The sequence below is a fragment of the Sycon ciliatum genome, chromosome 1 (assembly GCF_964019385.1).
Source record: "Sycon ciliatum chromosome 1, ocSycCili1.1, whole genome shotgun sequence".
NCBI lineage: Eukaryota > Metazoa > Porifera > Calcarea > Leucosolenida > Sycettidae > Sycon > Sycon ciliatum.
Genome location: NC_088643.1, coordinates 60,097,503 through 60,123,070, shown reverse-complemented (window position 1 = coordinate 60,123,070; position 25,568 = coordinate 60,097,503). Strand labels below are relative to the sequence as shown.

The following is a 25,568-nucleotide window of genomic DNA, read 5'->3' as shown; positions in this document are numbered from 1 at the left end:
GCACCCTAATTTCAAAATGTTCACCCCTCCGGGCGGACCACCTCCAACGGCGGTGTTACACGCCTGTAGAAGCCTGTCTCATAGAGTCATATAGAAGCCTGCAAAATTTCCCCAAAAAGTCATAATTAGAAGCCGCGGCCTTTATAGTTTATACATGACTTTACGGTAGGCACGGTCAAATCCACATTTTGTCAGATGCCCGCAGGAGGTGAAATGTGACCGTTAAGTGAGTCCTCAGTTAACTGGTACCGGGTGGCGGCCGGCCAGAGTCCCCCCCCCCCCCCGTGAGTATACAGTGTTACCATGGTGATACCGTAGTGACATGGAAATGAGCAGCTTTCGCATCAAACCCGTACCCAAAAGCCGCAAAGGCAAAGGGCCGAACAAACAGGGTTCAAGATTACCGTACTCTCATACGACAATACTATCGTATGACCTCTTTGGCTCATAACTGTGAAGGTCGGTAACTTCGGTGCTGACAATTTGTACCTAAAATAAAACGCAACCGAAAATTTCGGTACTAGACCGGTACTAGCGAGAATATAATCCCCCACAAGTGCGCAACTCCTGATACCCTTTCTATGGAGTACGCCGATGGCGAAAACATCACGTGGTGTAGTGTGGCAGTTGTACATTTCCAGCCAGTTATTAGCGACCAGCGGAGTAATAAAAAAGCACTCTCTGACAGAAACTCACTGCGTGTATGAAATCCCCCCGCATAATCATGGCAGATATTCGGATTGCGCGCATGCTATCCTTCGTTTGTACGTAGTACGTAACGTACCTGAGACACATGATATGAGTTTTCGCCGTCGGAGACCCCATATGCAGAGTTGCACACTCTTGCCTAGTCTTGGGGGGTTATAATACTCTTGGTAGTAGTAAACTTCTTGGAAAATGGGCCTACCGAAAATTTCCCTCCACCGAACCGCCGATTTTGGAGGATACCGAAAAAATTACACCACCGAATATTTCTGCGTTTACAGTACATGTACTATGGTTTCCTTTTCCATTTTCCATGCTTTTGCGTATTTGAGAGGATTGACACACCGACCCAATGTAGATTGCGATCTGTTCCTGGGGAAAGCCGCGGAAGAAGAGAAAAACTCTAATTTCGCGGTACAATTTGCGGAAATCGTGGATTCACAAGAAATTGTGAAAATCGTGGAAAATTTGCATCCGTGGAATCGCGATTTCCCCGTGGGACAGTTTAGTAGATCACTCAGCCAGTGCTGTGGTATTCCTTGTGCCTTGTCAACCCCCCCCCCCCCCCTCCCCTCTTTGTTCTGGTCCTATTCCATTCCTGCTGGCCCCTCTCTCCTACGTCTGTATCCAGCAAGTGCAAACATCATGTGGATTGCCGGGTACACATGCACACGAGCCCAGTGTACAAGTGCCACAGAAGTGCTTATACAAAGTCACTGTTACGACAACGTAATGGAATAATAGCAAGCAGATAGAGATAGAGAGGAAGAAGGAAAGAGAGATAGAGAGAGAATAGCCATTATAACGTTACTCAACTGAGATGAAAATAAGATCCATCCGTTTCTACTTGGGAAAGCCATTGAGAAATGAAATTATTCGAAGCTTTGTGAAATTGTTGGACCAACGCAGTACCAGTGCGCCTACAGTTCGATGGAAGAGAGTTCACAACAGGAGCAGGCAAACACTGGAGTACTGACAGTCTGATCATGGTCTGCCTCGTCACCCAGCACACTGCCAGCCAATTGCAGATTGACACACACTCACTGCATGGCAACAGTGGTAAGTATGTTCCCGCAGGGATGCCATAGCATCCGCGCGTGTGTGTGCGTGTGTGTGTGTGTGTGTGTGTGTGTGTGTGTGTGTGTGTGTGTATGTGAATTTGTGTATGTGCCGACGACCGCTCTACTGCACCTTCTTGGCGGCGGCGGCCTTCTCCCAGTAATTGGCACCACCGCTGGCTCGATGGGCCATAAGAGCCAGCGACAGCAGCATGGAAGCACCCACTGCAGCCATTCCTGCCATCTTGAGTGGTGCAGGGAAGAAAACTGCATGACAGCACCAAGAAAAAAGAAGAAGTGAACAGCCAAAGCCTGCACTACGGCTTCATGTGTTTCAATCAGTACTCGCATAAGCGAAAACAGGCTGGGTTTTTTTCTCCAGAAATCAATTCATTTCCAAAAGGTGGTGAATTCACCTTACCTCTGAAAGGGGTCATCCAGCATCATCGATAATTTTCACGGAACGAAAAAGTTTAGTTATGACCCCCCCCCCCCCCCTGCTCCGAACCAAAAATATTGTAATTTGACAGCTAACTTAGAATGGATTGATGTTTCTGCTATCAATATAATGAAATATTATTTCAAAACGAAACTCTCCTCTGACCACCCACATATAAACAAAATGTATCCGTTTCGAGTAAAAGATCGATAACTATAGGTGATTCCTTTAAGAAAAAAGAACAGCCAATGGGTACGTGCGTGTGTGTGTGTCGGTGTGTGAATACTGACAGACTGCTGTACGAGTGCACTGGATGTTCACCACCAGCCTATTCTACCCAGGTAGGGTCGACCATGCTTCCTGTGACAAGTGATCACGACCGACAGCATGCACACCTAGTACGGCACTGCGCGGTACCCGGGTACGGTCCCCCCCCCCCCCCCCAGTCTGAATGGACGGTGGTGATGGATCAGGGAGTCGTAAAATACCGGTATTTTACGACTCCCTGGCCAGAATGGACGGTGATGGTCACCCAGTATCTGTACCTATTGCTACCTAACATTCCTTCCTAGCCGACGGCAAGAGTACATGACCCCAAAGAGTGTGCAACAGCCAGCCTGCCCAATCTCTATGCAGTTCTGCGATAGCAGAACTTCACATCACATGACATGGTTCAAAAGGTTATGCTGGCAAACAGTGCAAAGTGACCACAAGAGAGTTGTACCCAAAGCTGCGTACAACCCTGTATCTATCATGCACAGAGTGCAAATGATGTGTACGGGTTCATCATGCGATGTGAAGTTCTGCCGTCGCAGACCCCATAGCTGGAGTTGCACACTCTTGGGGGTTATGTACTCTTGCCGACGGTATCGGTATGAGACCGGCACGGTAAAGAGTGAGTAGCCAGCTACTTACAGGTGGACACCATGCCTATCGCAGTGGGATGTGTGTTGAGCAGTAGCACCACCGCACAGCGAAGCACCTCAATGCCAAGCGCGTACGACCTGCAGGACACAGTTAGACATGCATGCACACAATACATCCATCACTCTGAGCATGCGTCATGCATGCACACAATACATCCATCACTCTGAGCATGCGTCATGCATGCACACGATACATCCATCACTCTGAGCATGCGTCATGCATGCACACAATACATCCATCACTCTGAGCATGCTTCATGCATGCACACACGATACATCCATCACTCTGAGCATGCGTCATGCATGCACACAATACATCCATCACTCTGAGCATGCGTCATGCATGCACACGATACATCCATCACTCTGAGCATGCGTCATGCATGCACACAATACATCCATCACTCTGAGCATGCGTCATGCATGCACACAATACATCCATCACTCTGAGCATGCGTCATGCATGCACACAATACATCCATCACTCTGAGCATGCGTCATGCATGCATGCACACAATACATCCATCACTCTGAGCATGCGTCGCCATGCATGTGCATACTACACCAGTGAGGACGAGTCCACAGACACATTCCTATGGGTGAATGCTAAATTGCTAATACAGCACAGGCATTGCAATCCTGCACTACAGTCCTGTCGGACGTCGAAGAACGGAGCGCCCAAGAGAACGAACCGGCTAGGATTTCACCCAGCACAGCCCACCGGCATATACGCCTGTGACTCAACTGTGCATAGACTTGTACATGAAAAATAAAAATAAAACGGCTTAGGCTGGGCTGCGACAGTTTGACCGCCGGTTCTTCGGCGTCCAGCGGTACTGTACAGCACTTACTAGTAGCACAGGCATGGTGTCAACTTCTTGACAGCGGTCTAGTCAGCGGTCTAGTCAGCGGTCTAGTCAGCGGTCTAGTCAGCGGTCTAGACAGCGGTCTAGTCAGCGGTCTAGACAGCGGTCTAGTCAGCGGTCTAGTCAGCGGTCTAGTCAGCGGTCTAGTCAGCGGTCTAGTCAGCGGTCTAGTCAGCGGTCTAGTCAGCGGTCTAGTCAGCGGTCTAGTCAGCGGTCTAGTCAGCGGTCTAGTCAGGCAGAACACGAGTATACTTATACAGGACACAGCCCAGGTGCAGGTCCGGCCCCGAGTACTTGTTCTTCTTCTTAAAAAAAACATTGCTTAAAAAATGACAGAAAGTCTTCCTGCTAACCATGACCATGGACAAAGAATGCCCTGCGATGTACACATGCGCCTGCGCACACAAACATGGAACATGGAACGACGTACTTATGATCTAGCATCATTCCCATGCATGTCAGAGTGAAGGTGACGTAGCTGACACCCAGCCACATCGGGAGAGTCGCAATACCCTGTACAGGACACCGGCACAGACAGAAATGACTCAACATCATACACGTAGTCACACACACACATGCACACATGTACCATACACATACATACACACATGCACTTGCACATGTACACACCTCAGACCTCAGACATGCCCATCGCGGAAGCGATGATAGCGAACAGCTATGTTAGACATAGCAACTTGTGCTGGGATTACACCATTCAACAGTTTGCAAGGCTGATGAATTGACCGCCACTATTTTTAGCCTGGCACACACACACACACACACACACACACACACACACACACACACACACACACACAAACACACAACACACACACACACACACACACTAGGGGTGAAACGATTAGTTCGAATATTCGAGTATTCGTTCGAAAATCTCAAACGAGCGAGTATTCGAAATTTTGCACTCGATCGTTTTTTTGTTTTTTTTTAGTACTGGCCTTTTATTTTTCAAAAACTTCTGTTGTACTGCTCATCGACTGGTACATGGTATGCATGCATTATTCGTGCCTTTGAGTCAGTATTTTATGACTTGGACAATGCGATCACCACGGCAATAACGTTATTTTGTTTTGAGATAATGAAAGTACTGGTGAAAATCGTTACTTTACGCTCTAGAGCGCTCTGTATAAGACGTTGGCGACTTTTGTTCTATGTTCAAAGATAATTTCTTCCGAATTGCTCGAGAACTCACAAATCTAGCACTTTTGAATTTCGATAAAAATACTCGAAATAATCGGATACTCGATCGAATATTATGAATGAGTGATCGATTGGTCAAAATAGATACTCGTTTCACCCCTAACACACACACAAGTGAATTCAACACTCTTCAACGCTGTAAGACCTTCTCCGACAGCCTGTTCTGCATGTAACAGCACTCAAACTTCAATTTGCTTCTTGTCACAGAAGCACATTGCCAATACCCCCCCCCCCCCCCCCCCCAGCCCTGAAAACAAATACAATGGAACCCACTTTTAAAACAACAAGCATACACCCAGGGGAATTGTCGCACCAACCTCTTCTTCACAAGCATACACCCATGCAATGAAATTAGGGATAACATAAAAGAATATTCAGATGAGAATAGATGTTGGATTGTCCTACACTGGACAAACATTTCGGTCTACACGAAATTCTGATACAAATGAGCTGACGCGTCACTCACAGCACATTCTCGACGCGAGTCTATCCTTATTCTACCGTTGCAGGTAGCTCAACCAATTCGAGTAGGTTATTATATTTTTGTTCAGCTAAAATTGGTAGCTCTATCATGGTCTTACTATCTCTACCAAAGTCAGGAGCTGGCACAGTATAACTTGTTTATAACTTGTTGACCGCGAAAATGAGTATTCAACCTAACCGTGGAGTCAATCAGCCGGCTTGAAACTGCCGACTTTCCACGGCAAAATCGGTGGGTCTGCCTCACTCAGTGGATGCAGTGTGGGACGAGCGCAGTGAAGTATTCAAAGCCACCTTACCTTGTCCATCAGCGAAAAGTAGGGCGGCATGAGAAGCACATACTGCACCACCAGGTATCCAAGCAGAAGAGTCGGCAAAGACCTGTTGAAGACCTTCACTGGATACTGCACCTGTGAAAGGTAGAGATTACAGGTAGAGATTACAGGTAGAGATTACAGCATGCACACAGGCAACAGAACAAACACAGTATCGCCAGCTTTCCTCGTGTTGGATTTCCCCCGAGCTATTGTGAAGCAGTTTATGGTAAATAAGTTCAGAGAAGGAGAAAGGTAGCAAGAGGCAACACAAAGCAGTACAGTCAAGATCACAGCCTACAGATCAATCACCAAGGGACGCGAGCACACGCACAGCACTGCTATGCGGCCTATGAGCATTTTCGGGTTTTGACGGGCACAGCAGCTGGTGAGAGCAGTGCAAAGCGGACCATGCTGCAGCGTGATAACTACAACATTGGGGAGCTACGTCATCTGACAGTAAGCAACCAGCCAGCAGAAGGTTTACCTCTGGAATAGGCACAACCTCTTCCCCGGGTGGCGTCCATCCCGGACCACGGAACAGAATTTGCAGCTGCGGGTACAGCACACAGACACAGACACACACACAAAATACAATGTTTCAGGCACAAACGAAGTGGTTCAGGTCGAGGGAGAGCTGATGTGACGCTCTTCGAAAGTATGAACCGGAACCATGCGCACAACAGCAGCACATATCCAAACGGCCTGGGAAGTCTCCGGAGATAGGTCAAGCAGAATGTCGCACGCACAACTGACTTGAAAGCGTCACTTCATGCAATAGATGTAATGCACCCATTGCATTTGGCAGGCTCGGCTCCTTCCCACTTGAAGTAGAATTAAACAAACACACATTGACAATTTCAAGCGTCTGTACGTATACAGTTTGAAGTACACGTTAGTTCATAAGGCAGGAATTACTTTGTTTTGTTGTAACTCTGAGTTTCATGGCAATACCATATATGTTACCTGTGTAACCGATCACAACGGGTATCAGTAAACGGGACGTTGTCCGAGTCAAAGCCTGTCACGTCTGGAGTGCCTCAAGGTTCAATCCTGGGGCCTCTTCTATTCATCGTCTATGTGAATGACCTCCCATACGAGATTCCTGATGTGTCCCTGTTAGCGGATGACACTGCTGCCCCTGCCTCGTCGTCGACCTACTCCAGCCTCTACCCCATTGTTCAGGAGAAGATATCCGCCACTACAAATTGGATGCGGAAGTGGTTTCTACGCCCAAACATAGATAAAACAGAACTCCTATTCTTTCCATCTCTTCCCGATCCCCTTCCCACCTTCCGTTTCCCCGATTCACCCCCTGCTTCATCATTAACTATTACATCTAGCCATAAGCATCTTGGCATTGTATTCGATTCTTCTCTATCTTGGTCCGCCCACACTGACCACGTTTTGTCCCGTGTTTCACGTACTGTAGGCATCATGACGTCCCATTTCTCTCACTTACTCACCAGTTGTAAGGTATGTTTTTATAAATCTTACATTCTTCCACTCTTTCTTTATGGATACCCTGCTTGGTCTACCATTACGAAGTCCCAACTGGAGAGGTTGGAAATTCTCAACCGCCGTATCCTCCGCATGATATTTAGAACTGGCCGCTACATTTCAAACTCGGACTTGTACAAAATTGCAACCTGTGTCCCCCTGCAGAGTTATCTCGATGTGCTGTCTTGTGTACGCAATGTACCTTGGCATATTCCCCCCGCACCTATAGCAACTTAATTGGTTTGTTTCGAACTCCCCCACATGTAGTAAAGTCCATCTCCCCCGAGCTACCACATCTCTGTTTGCATCTTCCCCCTTTTTTAGCTCTTATACTAAATGGCTGGCGTTGCCTCTTCATGTCCGTCAGGCAAAGTCGCTTCCCTCATTTCGCAATCTTGCAAAGCAGCATTTCAACATTCCCATTCAATAGTCAATATACCTGTTTAGTCTCGGTCGTCTCACGTCGGCTGTACTGCTCCCTTTCCTCTGTTATTTACCATGGTATTGGTGCACCACCACACTTCTTATACAGTCGTCCCTCTCTAATCCGGCACCTTTTGCAGCGGCATTTTCTGCTGGATAAACAAGGGTGCTGGATTATCAAATCCTGCCCTCCAACCCGGCCCACCTATTAACATACATGTTTGTGTTGTACGTCAAAACGCAGGGATTTTCTGTTTCCATCTAAGTACTTGGAATGCATGTCTATACAGTGCATAGGATATTCCCAAGTGTATGTTACATGTGTAGAATGCTCCCTGATAAGTTAGTTCATGCACGTCATGCACTAACCAAGCTGACATAGCTGTGCACGGCCGTACGGTATGCGATGTACAACTGCTGGATTATAAAATCGAATTATGTACAGTTTGAGCGATTCGTTGCAGAAAATCGCTGCTGGAGGCGGAATTCAAGTGCCGGATTAAAGAGTAGGAAATGAACTGCAAAAATCCGTTTCGCCAGAAAGTGTGCTGGTTTGCAAGGGTGCTGGATAAACAAGTGCCGGATTAGAGAGAGACGACTGTACTCTCTTTCTACGCCATGGCTGGCAAACGCCCCCTCCTCATCTATATTGGCACTGATTCATCTTTAGCCACTGGAAGGTGTAATAATAATAATAATAATAATAATGACTGGTTTGAGGGAAAGAGACAAACGGGAAAAGTCTGAAGAAAAAATTGACTGTCACCACCAGGACCCTCGCTTGTAGCCAGCGATGCTCTAACCACTGAGCTATGGTGTAGTCGTCATCCCAGCAGAGGCCGTTCAACATTTTCTATAATAATAATAATAATAATAATAATAATAATAATAATAATTGAACCAATCATCAGACAACATAATAAACGGCAACTCCGCTTTACACTTTGAAGTGCATGCATGTATGAACAAAATTTATCCAGCCACATTACGTTCACACTAGCTGACTAGCAGACAGTAGCGCTAGCAGACAACTACATCATACGACATTGCACAGCACAATGTACACATTTTCAGAATTTTCAGGTCATTTCCCTGGTTCCTGTTGTTACCAGGAAAGGTGTGTTTCCATATTTGGGCATCCTATACGGTATATTGGGGTGCTTAGCATTCCTCAGGAGTTTCTCCCCGCTCTCGAGCTCACCTTGCAGCAGCAAAACACCTGTCAAGATCCTATGTGGGCTCCCAAAGTAAAACCATAACGCGCACAGCTACAACAATGCTGGCACTTAGCACACATCTCGAACATTACTCATGCTTTACCTTGATGCTGAGGCCTTTAGCATTCCATGCTTTGGTCAAGATGTACTGGTAGTAGTGGAACTGAGCCAAAGCAGAAACAGACAGGTGAACAGCAATGAACTCCTGGACTATTTACACCAGCGACACAGCAGTGAACACCATGGACCATTGGCTTGCCCAGGTGTTAGTTAACACATGACAACGTCACGTGTTGCTAGGCATTTACTAGTGCTCACCTGTGCAGCGATGGGATCCCAGACGTCCAGCGGATAGACCAGGCCATAGGCCACGTTCCTCTCCTTGGGCTCTGGTTCAAACGTGCCTGACCGTGTCAACCACCAAACGTGTATCAACAACAGCAGTACAGCATACACACGTTACGCGGTGAGAACAATGAATCACAAATTCAGCATCAACAGGATCAACAGGATCAACAGGATTGCCTGCAGATAACAGCACAAAACTACAAATAGCGACTCTGGCGGCAATACTACAGTACAGTACTGCAGTGCAAGCAGTGGACAATGAAAGTCGACCGCCTCATGCATATACATATACAGCAGCTCGGGGAGTGTGCATGGTTTGTCCTGCATTACGTTGGGCAGCACGCTGGAAAGATGATTGAGGTCTTTTCTGGTTTGAGATTCGAACCTACCAAACATGCGGTCCCAGATGATGAAGACGGCGGCTAGAACACACAGAGCAGCAACGCACCATGACAGACACAGTCAGTTGATTCCAATGCATAGACAATGTGCAGAGATCTCTACAGAAGGTTTCCAGCTTAGCCAAAACTGAATACTAGTAGCTGATACAGGTACGTGCTGATACAGGTACGTGCTGATACATGCATATGGTTTGCAGCAGTACATTTGCGAAACTTAGGTGGTTCCACGGAACTCCTGCTGGATCCACCACAGCAGTAAGCGGCCAGCCAGCAATGCATAAGCGGCCAGCCAGCAATGCAATCTCTGGCCGTAAACGTCTTGTGTACAAGGAGTTCTCCACTCCCCAGTGTGTGTAGTCCCATACCATAGTTCTTGTCCAAGCACTTCTCATTCCGACCTGTTACCAAGTAAGCGGCACAAAAGAAGAAAAAGAAAAGCTTGAGACATGTAGACCAAGTTCACTAAGGTGGTAGGAGAGAGAGAAAGCTAGAAGAGAGGGAGAGGGAGAGAGAGAGAGACAGAGAGACAGGCGGAGAGAGGGAGGGAGAGGGCACCAAACATGGCAATACCGCACTTGAATTGAGCACAACCTCCATGACGTGCTGAACTCCATTCCACATGCCGGTATGCTATGAGTAAATGAATAAAATGTGCTATGACACTGACTGCTACATGTATTGTACTGACCATGATGGACACGATGATGGCTTGGTGTATTCAGTATCCACTCTAGTGGACCCAGGTTATCAACAAGCTAGCAACAACAAATCAACAACAAACACAAACAACACTGAAGCAGCACTACCATATAAATCTCCAACGTATTAAACTATTAATGTTAGTCATTTTTGTCCAGACTAAACTTTTTCCATTTCCATCGAACACAGATGCATGACAGCTAGATATCTGCACCCCGTCGCCTACTTACTCGGGAGAAACGCACCTACCCACGGGCAAAAAAAGTGCCAGAACTTCACTCCGGTATTAAAGCTCCCCTCAGTTCAATGTGGCTTAGAGGACATTAGCTGCGCAGTGTAAGGTGGCAGCTGGCAGTGGAAGGGGGTCAGCTGTACGAGCGTGGCCATACCTCAGTGTGAATCCAGAACTGGTAGATGAGATTGAACTGGCCGTGGATTTTGAAGATGGGTGCCGGTATGACCAGCGCCAGGGGCATGTAGAATACCTGCAGTACATGTACAGCATCATGTCACGGTCATGTGTAGCAAGAAACAGCCAATACAATGTCATGTACTAATAGACAGGTGGGTCATTCATGTCAGTGATCCCTATTATTTCCTAATTTCCCGTGTAGGCTCGTCAAGCCACTCTAATGCTAGGTCCAGTGGACTGAACAAAGATACACAATATAGGGATTGGCAATGCATTTGCGATCGAGGATGAATCAATGAACCAAAGGTACGACATTACCACGTCACAGTTGCGTCGGGACAGCGTGCATCAGACCTTTGAATGTGCCAATGCCAAATGGTGCACACAGATCTAGAAGGTTCTTGGCTAATGGGTAATGGCTTACCCAGAAAAAGAAGCCTTGGAACATTGATTGGCGCAAAGCAGTGGTAAGGTTATACGACTCCGAGCTGTGATGAACCTGATGTGCTGCCCACAGAAAGTTTATTTCTATGATCGTCACATACGCACGTGCATGCACATGCGCACAAATACACACACACACACACACACACACACACACACACACACAATACACACATGCACCAGACACAAACGAAAACGTAACCATACACATGCACAGAGAGAGAGAGAGAAAAATGGAGTGGTTTAGTTAGCATGACTGAAAGCCATGGAGTGGAGCAAGCAGAATACCATAATTCTGGCTGCTTCTTTTCCATAACATTGTCAACAGCACACTCGTACAATCATACCTTATAGGCATTAACAAATAAAAAAAGATGTGGTATGTACATTTGGAATTTCAACGATGCCCGAAAACCAGTACTAGTAAATATTTCAACATGGGCGCATGTACTGCAGTGGATCCTTTTGTACTGGTAGCTACTTCGACGACGATAGTAGAGGAAGCATGTGTTGCTCTCTACGCCTATGCCTCATATGCCTCAGTACGTGTTTGCACCTCCAAGAGCAACGCTGACTCATGCTGTTACGTGGAGTTAACAAGGCGTTTTCGAGCTGGAAACGGAGCCCCATTGTAGGTTGATACGTGGGGTGATGTTAAGCATGCTAGCTGCTATACATTTAGTGGTGCCAGCACAAAGTTCACTAGCCTACTCAAGCTTCGTAGATGAGGGCTGAATTCCTCCAAACACTGTGTATTGATAAGGTTGAAGGAGTTGACAGTGTATTGAGCAGGGAGTGGTGCTTTTTCTTGTAGGTTTGCCGAGTGCAAGGTTTGATGGACTTTACTAGTGTGCATAACCTAGCAAACACTTCGCAATGCTGCGGCAGCAGTTCAGCACTGCGTGCAGACAGTTACACGCAGACAAACTCTGAACTCTGAAGTACATGTCGTCATTACAGAAATTGGAAAAAAAAGATTTTGACCGAGCGGAAAAAAGTAGAGTCGGTCGGGATTCCTGAACTGCAAACCTTTTTTTAGTGCGGCTCTTTTTGGGTTCGACGAGTACTAAGAGTGAAATCTTGATCTACAGAAGCAAAGTGTTTATAGTCCTAATGCAAAGATACCTACCATGTCCAGCACGGTGCGCCCAGTAATAACCAAAATCATAACCAAGTATGCAGAGCCACCACAGCCAACGAGAGTCCCACGGCAAATCCACAAGATGATAGTGGTCGTAGACGTACTGGTACAAAGACAATTCAAACCCCAGGAGCAGAACTCTGTTCACACAGAAAAAAGGGTAGAAACAGCAAAGAAAACTCTTTGCTTCCTTCCTAGAGTCAAGCCTTTTAGTACAGGACCAGCACCAAGTGGCTGGTGGATCTCTCTGTGTGTCTGTCTGTGTGTCCGTCCGTCCGTCTGTCTCCCCCCCCCCTCTCTTCCTCCATTCTTTCGCTATCTCTCTCTTTCAGACCTTCAGCACCATTCACATACTCCACTCATCCACACTCCCTTTAATGTAGATCTATAATGTACATTGTAGACTGTACGACTCGTAAGCACTGGAGTACACTGCACGCTGCACATCGACTGTCGCTGTACCTGGTCATTTGCTGTATCATGCCAGAACCAATGGAGCTGAATGTGTCGTTGATCCTGGACGACCGCTTGCCAAGATACCGTGCAATGAGGTGCTCCACAAACATGAGAGTGAACCAGAATGGAACAGACTGCATTTCAACAAACCAGTTAAAAAAGCACCACCACAAAAGAACAGAACATGTCTACTTGTGTACAGCTCGTGCTTGGAGTACATGCAGCCACTGCTTGAACATCCCCCAGCGGCTTACACTGTCAAGTACAGTAACTTCAATACATGTGTTGTTGTTTTTCTCTTTCCAACAATTACCGACAGTGTGCTCAGGATCTGATCAACATAGTATTATATTGAAACATAGTCAGGGGCAGCGTCGGAAGGTATTTTAGGGTGGCACGGTCAGGCACCTGAAGTACAATCTACTTGGGGGGTTGGGGTGGCTCCTCTGAATTTTTTCCCAAATTTTTAGAGCACAAATCAGGTTAGTTTTTAATGGTTCACGGGGGGGTACCCGGGGCAAAGAGTGGTCCGGTCAATACCATAGTGCCCGCAGCGTGTCCGACACCCCTGTACTTGCACTGCAGGCTGACAGCATTACATGTGGTGTTGCCCATGCACTGGCATTACCGTACCGATACTACACGGGCCGGGCCAGCCTGATCTCTACATGTGATTGTCCGGCGACCTATATTATTGATATTGAACCAGTAAGTCGAGGCCCCAAGCGCTGGGGTCGACTTACCAGTGCAATGCGATACCTACAAGACATGTGTGTGTGCAGCACGATTGTGTATAACCACAGAGCGACATTGCCCTGGTATTCGTGAGAAGTGGGGAGTATATCTATCGCCACGTGGACTGGATGTTACCAGGTTACTGATGGTCCATCATGGAGATGGTTTCTAGGTCACATCGTAAGGCTAGCAATCATGCATGTCCTGACATGTCCTAGTACATGTACTGAATAGCGAGTACGCAGCAGTGTCATCACTGTGTGAGTGTATGTGTGGTGACATGCACTACCAATGTACCATCCATTCCTCCAACGCTAGCCGTGTACTAGTGTAGTAACCAGCTAACCTGGGTGACATAGTCAGGAATCTCTTTCAGAGTTTCATACGTCGACTCTGCCGGTGTAACCATGTAGAAGTTAGCACGGGGCACAATGCTCAAGTCCCAGGCATACGAGGCATATTGTAGCAGCGGAACGGACGTGTTGGGAGCCGCCATGACTGTGCTGAGCTAACAGCACACGGCCGAGTTAGCTTCTCGTCTGTAAACACGGAGTTAGCTGCCTGGTCACTCCCACTAAATACTCGTTCATCTGCAAAGACGCCAGTCCCCAGGAGTCGTCTAGACCTGACAATTGACATAAACATTAGGTGCCTTTCAGCCAAATGGTCGTGTCCTGATTTCGCAGACTGCGAAAGCAGTTGACCTTTCAAACACGGTATCCACTGCATTTCCATTGCAGTATAGACGACCTACTTCTCGTCCTAGGGCACTTGACAATCAGATGTCAAGTCTGTGGATAATAGGGAGGCCTTAGGCTTGCCTTCCAGGTGAAAACAAATCTATCAACACAAGAAAACTACATGACAAGTAAGTAAGTTATTATTAGTTAGACCTGAAAGGTGTAGAGGTAAAGACAAAGCGGATTTCGAGTTCGAATCCGGAAAGCTTGTGCCACGGCCTCGAAGGCCGCGCGAATGGATCACGTGGCAGGTTTTTTCGACGAGTCTGACGAGTGACGACACGATTGAAACATGAATATGAACGAAGCAGACTCACTCGATCGTACAGATCAGAACTCACTGAAGTCACATCAGTAGAAAACGTTCGAATCCAAGGATTTTCAATCAAGTGTTGACTGTTTGTGTTGTGGAGCTACAATCATTTCGTTTGCATGGTTTTGTAGACCACCTTCTAGCTCACAGGACTTCTTGTGTCCATGTAGCTTTCACCTACGAACATTATTATTATTTCCGGCAGTATAGTGGGACCAGGCTAGATAGGAGCACTGCCCCCCAGACCTGAAAATGAGCACTGAAATAGATCTTGGAGACCCTGCAGCTGATGGGTTCGGTACAGCTAACTCAGGAGCCACAGATAGCAGGTACGGTGAGAGTATTCAGTAAGCAAATGCTGCACGCCACTACACGCCCTGTAGCAAGTCCTGCAGTGCCAGAGAACGTGATTTCAGTTGATGAACTACATAAATTATAATTAAGTTGCATTTCTTCTGCCCTAGACCCTAGACATGAAATAGGAGCTATAAAGAGTTCATGGTCTCCAAAGGAGGGTTTCTTGAGGGCTGTTCCGGTTAGTAAAAGAAGAAATAACATAAGTACAATTTCCCTCCAGTGTCGCGAGTTGTGGTACTTTTTGGGATTAAGGGGGGATACACTGTACCCTTCGCCTCGGGCTATATTGTACATGTAAATAGAACATTGAGCGCCATCTAATACTCCCGGTTTGGCAGATGTGCATATTACAGTAACGGAGATTGAGTAATACAGTAACCTGTATACATTTAACGGCAAGAACCGTGGACAGTTGCATGCACTGCTCTACACATAAGCAGCCACTGTTCACAATGACATGCACGTGGGGTCACCATCATCAGCATCATCTAGTAGAATGGGTTGAAGCTGAACAGTGGTGACGTGTGCCCTGCTACACTGTACTGCATTGTCACAACTCTTGCATGCTAGCTTGGAGTCGTTCCACCACGGCAGCATTTGCGAGACCCTTCTCAGTCACGAAAGTTGACTCTCGTTGAACCTCTCCACGGAGTTCCACTGTTGGTACAGGCTGCAGTTGTTGTGGCCAAGTGGCGGCGCTCTTGGCAAGGAAGTTGAGACCGTGCCACCACTCTTCATCACTGGCCAATGCTTCCGCAATTAGCTCACGAGTGCCCTTGTTGGCCGGATTCTGCTTTCCCGGAACATGTCGCCACTAGGACGGCTTTGTGGCACTTTGCAGCTCAGATACTCGGTTGCCAATGTCCACCTTGACTCGGGCTGTGTGAACGGATCCGTCCCAGAACATTCATAGAGTCTCTCCAGAAGGTGTGTTTGGAAATTGGCGCATCCAACGCATCACCGACTTCGCTGCTGATTCTCAGTCCGAGCACTGCTCCACGAAGCTCCAGCTGTGGAATGGTCTGGCGACGGGTCGGAGCTGTCTTGGCATGGGCCATGGCGAGTGTCACTCGTACCGCACCAGACCTATCTTCAGCACGAATGTAGGTGCGTGGCTGCCGCAATAGCTCGGTCGGACGCGTCCGTGAAGGTATGGATGGATACGGATGATGATGTTGATGCCTTGAAGCTGCGCGGCGCTGCTAGTGCTGGCAGTTCGCCAAACCACGCCTTCCACTTGGTGACTACTGTTGACGTGAGGTCGTCATCCCAGGACAATTATCAGCACAGTCATGTTTCTAGACTCCTGAATGTTCATGTACTCTTGCTATGACGTGTGTGGTGTTGTTGTTACAGGTCTGGCACAGATGGAGACCATCTGACACAGCGCATCCAGGGAGAAGTGGCAAATCAAGTTGCCGGACAGGTAATAGAGAGGCAGGGTTCTAGCCAAGTCAAAATAGTAAGGGGGGGGGGGGGGGCATACATGGGAAACAGTTACCCTGTAACCCATTTTTCCATTTTCCCAAATTGTCTTGCCATGGAAAATGTAACGTACGGGGTGAACCCCCGACTTCATGACAGACAAATGTGCCTTTATGAACCCTCTGTTAGTGACTATCGACTGCATTTTTGTTGAATGGGACATTATCAGTGCTGCCAAATATTTTTCGCCCAAAATCGGACACCCTTCACCGCCAAGGCTGGCCACATGGTGCGAATTTTTCTCCTCAGAAATTTTTTTCCAGAGAATTCAAAATATCGCTCAAAATAGATGTACCATTAAAATTCGCTTTGTTGCCATAGTAACCGATATGGCACCCCGAAGTTGTCATGAATTTTGTAATGCACTGTGCCATCCAGGCATTTTACTTTAGCGTCAGCCTTTTTATAAGCACATGTACATTGATTTGTGCCTTGGCTTTAGTTGCGCTGAAAAGTGAAAATACAGGACTTCTGCATTGGGAATAACTGATCCCTGACATTTTGGCTGCTTTTCAGACCTTTCCTTTTTCGGACCGGTTTTCGGAAGAGCCTTCAAAAATCGGACGGTTTTGCAGCACTGCATTATGCATCAGTTTCCCGCCATTAGGTTTGCGGGGCAAGTCCACTACAACCGTACACACCTTGATACCAACTCTGCATAAAAAGGTCATGAACTTTGTGAGGTCATACTCTTAAATGCAGTGAGTATCGTTCATAAAGTGACCGGGTGTAACGATATACCGGCTATAATGATAGAACTTGACAAAATCAAAATCAAATCGCAAAAATACAGCTAAAATATCACTATACACACTATTATCGGCTATACCGATATATCGCTTATTGTGATGGGCTTCAGGAAGCAAACCATATCAAATGGACATGAAAATATCGCATATACCGTAAAGTACCGCCAGAGCGCCCCACCATCTCATCCTTTCGTGGTCGTTTTGTGGAGGTGGTCTGCTGTCTGTAGGTCATACGACATGAACCTTGTACACATATAGCACGTTTTGCAGTCAATCTGTACCTTCGAGCGGACACAAGCTCCACACAAAACCTGCCAAGTGTGACCTTAGTACACTAAGATTCTTACATCGTACAAACTTCGTTGCACTCTGCCATACGATTTTCCTTTCTCTGGCTGTAAAATCAAGGTGGGGCGCTCTCGCGAGACGGGGCGCTCTGGCGGTACTTTACGGTACTGATCAAGAGTGATGATCACAAAACAAGTGTTTTTCCAATATAGTTCACTTCTTCCGAAACTGATCCAGTGTTGCCTGGATGCATCAGGCAGCAGACGTGATTGAGAAAAAATTCTTCTCTGTATGCTGTAAGCAGCCACACGTACACGTGGCTACTTTTCATGCTTTTTCCAGCATGAACGCATCATTTCATGCACAGTCACGTGCCATGTGTCAGTCATACATGCAAATCGGCTATAGTGATGCACCAGATATAGTGATAAATTATCGAAAATCAAAGGGGCACGTTATGTCCACTATTTACTGTACTATAATGGGTTGTACCTACCAAGTATGGGGTAACTTGCCCCGCAAAAAATGTGACGGCCATCTTGGATGCATACCTCCCATTGCCTGAAAAAACACTAAAATCGACAAATGAGCAGGGGGGGGGGGGGGGCACTCAATCAGAGTAGGGAGGTTGACCTCTCCCCCCCTCCCACCTACCCTCCTTTGGGTGGAATCCTGGAGAGGTACACACACACACATTCACACACATTCCTTTCATCGTTATTCTTTCTCCCCTCCATTACAGGTGTGGCAGGCCGGCAAGCAGTCAGCTCGGCGTGTTTTCGACGTCTATGGTAACGTTGACTTCCTGAGACCCTACTTTGATGTTGAGCCCTGGCAAGTAAGAAGGCGTCTCTTCTGGTCACTCATCCCCCAGCGGCCAACTGGCGATCCACAAGTAAGGCTTCTACTCGTACTCTACTGTGTCGGTATAATTTTTTTGTAATCTTTTTTGTTTGTTTTATTAGCTATTAAAATGGGAATAGTGGCCACTAGTGCACTGTAGGCATAGTGTGAACTAGTGTTTAAACCGAACACGGATTCTTCGAACGAATAATCTATCGAATAATTTCGCCCTCCATCGAACGAATAATCTATATTCTATCGTACGCATGATGGCATTTTTCAACACTTTTTCAGCACTTTTTAAGTACTTTTTTATATATTTTTTGCTGATTATCGGGTTTTGTTATGTGGAGGTGCAAAACCGGTTAACATGTACCGCCAAGAGTACATAACCCCCCAGAGTGTGCAACGCCTGATCCAGCTCTGCATATCGCATCGGGTCTTGGTCGAGCGTAATTGGATCTTCATTGTATCCATGTTTCCCTCGTATGGAAAGAACAGAAGTATTACTAGATACCGATAGGTGATTAAAACTTAGAGGAGAAGAGATTGAGAAGAAATACTGCGAGCAGATCTACGCAGTGCAAATATCAGTAGGGTCAGCACTGGAAACTGGCACCCTAACTTTTTGGTGTCTCCCGTACATAGTTGTAGATATCATGAAAACAACAGTACATCCTGCATTGTGTGACCCGTGCAATTACTCCTTGCCACATTTGAGGCCAGAAAAGTCCAAGAACAGGGAAATAGAAATTCAGCCAGGTTTTACAAAATTAGGACAGGTATGCCATGGCAAAATGTATGGAGAAGCAGATCCAAAACCCAGATTTTTGAGATTTAAAATGGGTTTTCAATCCTCAATTCGGCCCAAATCCGACTTTCAAAAGCCAGCGGGCCAGTTTCCGATGAATGGACTGTAGATCTTTCTTTTTTTCTTTTTTTTTCGATTTCTGATAATTCCTACGACTATTCGATTATTCGTTCACCCCACGAATATTCTAAATTATTCGATTATTCGATTATTCGTTTCAACACTAGACTGTGAACCCTGTTTCCAGAAGCACGCATACACTAGGAACTTAGGAAGGCCGATTACTATTCTTCTACTCGAAGTATCTGCAAAGAGCTTGACGCCTAGTCACAGGTCATGCTGTACCGACAGAGTTTATCAACCGGTGAATAAGTTGTGTTCTATATTCACAACTGGTAGTCGCCCTCTCTCGCCGACCCTGATTACTAATCAGCCACCCTCCTGTCATACATGTTGATGTCTTGTCCTCTGTGTGTGTGTGTGTGTGTGTGTGTGTGTGTGTGTGTGTGTGTGTGTTTGTGTGTGTGTGTGTGTGCTTGCTCGTGCTTGTTTGGTGTGTGTGTACTGTGTAGCCACTGGACACGGAGCTGTACGGCCCTGTGATGCTCGTCTTCACATTGGTTGCTATCCTGGTGTATGGCATGAAGTCAGCCGATCACGTTGTGCAAGAGGGTACGCTGATGGGAACGGCCATTGGTATCTCCTTCCTCTACTTTGTGGGCACGGCGTCTCTGTTCTTCTTCCTCGCCTACTTGCTCAACGCGCAAATCACTCTCATACAGATGCTGTCGCTTACGGTACGTTTCTCAATTTTTTATATATTTTCTCAATTTTGTTGCAGTTTGTGTGTGCATGTGTGTGTGTGTGCGTGTGTGCATGCGTGTGTGCACATGCACGTGTGTAGCTGTCGATGTATTCATGTGTATGTGAGTATGTACATCGCTAGAACATACGCATAACTAGCTTGGTCACATCCGGTCTCCGGCCGAAGAGGAATGCTCAGCAGAGCTGATGCCAAACAACATGGCTATCTCTAGCCAGGCGCACCACGCTCATATCCTTCTGTCTCAGCAGGTTGTCTTTCTCACGTTATCCGATCTTCTTGGGTCAGGTACAAGGAGTAGTGGAGGTTCGGGATTCGAGTACATGTACAGCCATTCTAACAGCAGGAGCAGGGCTCTTGCTTTCCATGATGCTGCACTCTATTGGGCTCTTGCTTTCCATGATGCTGCACTCTATTGGGCTCTTGCTTTCCATGATGCTGCACTCTATTGGGCCTTCGACTCCACTGGAATAGTCCTCATCTTTCGGTAAAGGTGAAAATAGCACAATAGTCAAATTTCACCGTAGAGGCAGGAGGTACCTCCTATTGCGATGAGCTCGACGTAACTGTTAGTTAGGACGATGCTCATCTCCTCTCCCTCCTGGTAGTCGTCAAGTAGGAAAATTGAAATGCCTTTGAGTATCGAGGAGTTCACTTGTCTTCACTTCTAGTATATTCTAGATTTCTGACCAATTCCTTTTTCTCCTCCTCTGGCTCCTGTCATCCATTGCTGTATGTTGTACAGGGCTATGGACTATTTGGTCCATGTGTAACACTGTTCTTGGCAATCGTCATTCCTAGCCAAACGGAAAAAATGTTCTATTCCTTTTGGCTAGTCCTTTGTGGCTTGTCAGCTCTGAAAATGGTGAGTACATGTGTTGTTGTTGTTGTTGTTGTTGTTGTTGTTGTTGTTGTTGTTGTTGTTGTTGTTGTTGTTGTTGTTGTTGTTGTTGTTGTTGTTGTTGTTGTTGTTGTTGTTGTTGTTGTTGTTGTTGTTTCAAATCTTTATTCTCACGATAGCCAGTGGCCAATAAGAGATGTTGTTGTTGTTGTTGTTGTTGTTGTTGTTGTTGTTGTTGTTGTTGTTGTTGTTGTTGTTGTTGTTGTTGTTGTTGTTGTTGTTGTCGCTGTCATCAGTCAGTGTCATTGTCTTTGTCCTCTGATGTGTGGTTGGAAGAGTGCTGTTTTGGAGGGTACTGTATTTTTAGTTTTTTTGTTGTCACGTTTAATTTAGTTAGGTTCGGGGATGAGTTGTAAGTACCGTAAAATCCCGTCAGAGCGCCCCTACCTCCGCAACCATTCGAGTAGATCCATTTGGGGAGGGGCGGATAGGCGAGTCCTACTTGCCGCACACAGTACTACATGAAAAAGTACTCACCCTACGAAATCTGTGCGTGCATCTCGTACACCGACCAAAGGTCAAGAGCTACAGGAGACGTACAGACCCATCAAAAACCAGGTTTTGTGCGATCCCTGGTCAAGAGGGCGGGAACTGTTGCGTACATTTCCAACCAGGTCGGGGACGCGTCTGCAGTACAGTACGGCCTCACACACTTCACAGAGTCATACGAGGATACAATCATTATCACTTCGCTGAAAAGAAGTCAGGGAGGGGCGCATGGGAGAGGCGGGGCGCTCTGGCGGGATTTTACGGTACATGACCACTGGTTAATGGTGCTGGTGGCACTGGACACGGCTGATTCCTGCTCTCTATCCACACTGTGCCACCGTGATCACCTGTCTGCATAGGATATGTTTGTACTGTATTTGAATCTTCTCTCTCTCTCTCTCTCTCTCTCTCTCTCTCTCTCTCTCTTCAGGCCTGTGCCATCGTGTCACGTACCTACACACGCAAGCAAGCACTGGCGTTGAGTGCAGTGGTGATAGTCATTCACATGCTCTTCGTTCTCTACCTGCACTTCTCCTACGCACATCTCTACCAAGGTGAGTTTGCCTGCCCCAGCTTTTAGCATGATCCACACATTGTATTAGACCTCGAGCTTGTGGCAACCATAGTTCTGGTGACATTGTGAATCGGATCTTGTGCGTGTGTGTGTTTGTTGCCGCTGCTGCAGCTATATCACAACCTCTGGCTGCTGGACCCGTGGTGCCAAGACCGATGGCGCCGCACGCCGCTGAGCACACACGTGCAGCAGTGACTCAGGCCACGGCAGCGCTTGCCAAGGACGTGCTCCACTCCAAGATGTCGAACAAATTGCAGGCCAAGATGATGGCCAAACTTGCCGTGCAACAGCAGCTGGTGACTCGTGCCATGGCAGCAGCTCACACTTGATGTCATCTGCGTGAACCAGAACCAGTGTTTAAAGTAACCTACTTTACCCCGATATGTTCTTCCACCGTTGACATTCGGCCTTTTGCCCTGTATCATTGATAACGGAGCACTGCTGTCGGGAATCAGGAAGTTGGACTCTGAGTTAGTAGTACCGACTTGTCTCTCCTCCCCGTGCTCTCTTTGTCCTGCCGACACCCACCCACCACAACAAAGAGTCGGTATGGTCGTTGACAGCGTCGTACGGTAACAGCCTGTGCAGGTTTCTCGCTCTCATTGAGATAGCTGCGCCGTGCCCATACTACACACAGTACCGTTTGAGTTCGAACTTGAAGTTTTTTAGTATTTGTATGTGCACATGCACCCTAGTATCATCCAAGCTACTACATTTAGGATCAGGGAGTAGTATGTTTACTACTCCCTGTTGAGAATAGCTGTTATGCAAGTGCATGGTACTATTTACTTGAAGTAGCAGTCCTACTCCTACTCCTACTCGCCCACAGTGGTATTCTTTTTTTAAGAGACGTTTTTAACCAAAGCTTGTCAACTCCATCATTATCTTTATCATGTTCTCATGCTGTACAATGAGTCACCACGCTGCCTTTTTGAGTTGGTCATTCTCATGGTTGTACTGGTTCATACTTATTCGAATGTCATTCTTGTACCACGAGCATGTTGGTTGTGTTGTTCATGCGAGTAACAAGTACTGTGGATCTTCACTGAATGCATGCAGCTCCTGGCGCATTGCAGTTGGCACGAATGAATGACCTGCATGCTACTGCGTGCTACATGTACTTTGAAGTACAAAGCAAGTGCCGGTAGTTACCGCTGTAGCTACATGTATAGCCAAGCCATACAACACGAGCAGGACTTGATGAGAATTGATGTGCTGACATGTAGTGATATTGATGTTTTGACAATCCACATATTCTTCAGACTGAGATCTGTATGCAACACGATGATCTTTTACGGTGTACGATGGTAACGAGTACAACTGGCCGATCAGAGGCGATCACGTGACTCGTCGTGGTTGTGTCGTCGGTATTTTACGACTCCCTGGCTGGTGTCGTCATGATAACTATTGTAAGCTACATGTACAATCGTAAGCTTGGCATCATCAAGAGTGCATGATCCCGGGGTGAGTCGATCTCGAGGTTATTAATTTTACTCTGGGCAAGAATATACCATGTACCACGACTCAGTCAAAGCAGGAAAGAATATACAGTCATGTACAATGAAAAGTCAGTAAGGCCCTACTAAGGGTTATGTACTCTTGCTCTGGGCCATGGATGATGACTGTCATCAAGAGTACATAACCCCCATGTTACTGACTTTTCATTGTACATGACTGTATATTCTTTCCTGCTTTGACTGAGTCGTGGTAGGTCTACATGGTGTCATGCAGCAGGGAGTAGCATCAGATCAACACTTCCTGCTCTTGCAAGTACAGGTAAAGTCTTTTGGCAGTTTTGGTCTTCTCTCCTGGCCTAGCCTACAGTCTGTTTCAAAAAGATTAGCAATCAAGTTTGGGTCTTAAAAAGTATGAAGATAAGGGAAATTTGGACAACAAAGTACATAAAATGGCTTGTTAGGGCACGGCAAATTGTTCTGTGAAGGTTTCGTCTTCCATCAGCTTTCACAGGCGTCTGCTTTACTCAAAATGTCGTCGAAGTCACACGGATAGCTTTGCCACATCAAGGCCTTGGGAATGAGTCTGTGTCGATGCCGTTTTCGTCACATCGTGAGAGTAAATTCAACTAAATTGCATCCGCGGCAGCTCAAAGAATCTATTTGGTCACAAAACGAATTGGGACGCATCCCGCTCGTCAGAATTTACCACACTTTCGACATGTCCTCGACCAGCTCCTCTCTGACTCCATATCGATACAAGGAACAGAAGAACTCGTTTGTTGTAAACCAGACGAACATGTACGAGACGTCAGTGAGTTGCCTGTCATTTTTCATGCTTTCGCGCGGAATATTTCTTCGAGTTCACAGTGAGTTTTTCCAGGCAGCGCTCGAGCGCGCTCATACGGTAAGACAGCAAACTCCCCGGGCGATCGCCAGGATTGCTAATCTTTTTGTAAAGACAAAGCGGATTTCGAGTTCGAATCCGGAAAGCTTGTGCCACAGCCATTTTTGCTCTCTCGGCTGTCTTCACAGCCTTTTTTGCTCTCTCGACTCGACTGTTTTCACAGCCATTTTTGCTCTCTCGTCTGTCTTCACCAGGGAGTTGTACTACTCCCTGGTCTTCACAGCCACTTTTGGGTTTTGCTCTCTCGACTGTTTTCACAGCAAAAAAAAAAGAAAAAAAAAGAAAGCTTGTGCCACGGCCTCGAAGGCCGCGCGAATGGATCACGTGGCAGGTTTTTTCGACGAGTCTGACGAGTAGTGCTGACCCGAATTTGCCAGCTGAATCTCGATATTTTGCGGCATAATTTTGCTCGTGCATCGTCGAAATTTTGCTTTCATTTTGCTAGGCCACTCGATATTTTGCTCCCTTTTTGCTCCAAAATTTGTGTCACGTGTGAGAAAACTGACCGAAAGTGGGTTACGTGTTGGCAAAAATGAGAAAAAGTGAGTCACGTGTTGTTAAAATTGTGCCGAAATGAGTCATGTGCACCGTATATGTGTAAAATCTCCCAATTCCCAGCCAACACACCGATATTTTGCTCCATTTTGCCAGCAAATTCCCTTTCAAAATTCTTCGATATTTTGCTAGAAGAATTGCTAGCAAATTCGGGTCAGCACTACTGACGAGTGACCCCGGCCGGCCCATACGCTGTGACGACACGATTGAAACATGAACGATCGTACAGATAAGATCAGAACTCACTGAAGTCACATCAGTACTACAGTGGTCCCTCTATAATCCGGCACCATTTGTGCCACGAAAATCTGCTGGATTAGGGAGGGTGCTGGATTAACAAATCTGATCTACTGCTGCAATGTGCATGAAGAGGACATTTGGCTACTGAAAATTGTGCCGGTTTATCGAGGGTGCTGGATTATAAAGTGCCGGATTAGAGAGGGACGACTGTACTAGTGTACTGAGTGAGTAGTAGTAGAAAACGTTCGAATCCA

The 25,568-nt window shown here is 46.7% G+C and overlaps 2 protein-coding genes across 2 annotated transcripts; one reads left to right on the top strand and one right to left on the bottom strand.

Moving 5' to 3' along the window:
* Positions 1–1,388: 1,388 nt before the first annotated feature.
* On the bottom strand, positions 1,389–14,589 carry LOC135804672 (alkylglycerol monooxygenase-like). The gene is made up of 15 exons (XM_065318593.1): positions 14,132–14,589; positions 13,057–13,184; positions 12,583–12,734; positions 11,434–11,537; positions 10,987–11,082; positions 10,587–10,653; positions 10,264–10,296; positions 9,887–9,919; positions 9,468–9,553; positions 9,253–9,312; positions 6,497–6,562; positions 5,995–6,105; positions 4,425–4,507; positions 3,118–3,206; positions 1,389–2,030 (listed from the first exon to the last, which is right to left on the bottom strand). Exons 1-15 carry the CDS (start codon positions 14,279–14,281, stop codon positions 1,888–1,890), a joined length of 1,401 nt encoding a protein of 466 aa, XP_065174665.1. The 5' UTR covers positions 14,282–14,589; the 3' UTR covers positions 1,389–1,887.
* Positions 14,590–14,873: 284 nt separating this feature from the next.
* Positions 14,874–23,155, top strand: LOC135804671 (protein YIPF3-like). The gene is made up of 7 exons (XM_065318592.1): positions 14,874–15,167; positions 16,552–16,621; positions 18,460–18,612; positions 19,944–20,168; positions 20,940–21,059; positions 22,015–22,138; positions 22,270–23,155. The coding sequence occupies exons 1-7, from the start codon at positions 15,091–15,093 to the stop codon at positions 22,485–22,487; spliced, it is 987 nt and encodes a 328-aa protein (XP_065174664.1). The 5' UTR covers positions 14,874–15,090; the 3' UTR covers positions 22,488–23,155.
* Positions 23,156–25,568: the final 2,413 nt, after the last annotated feature.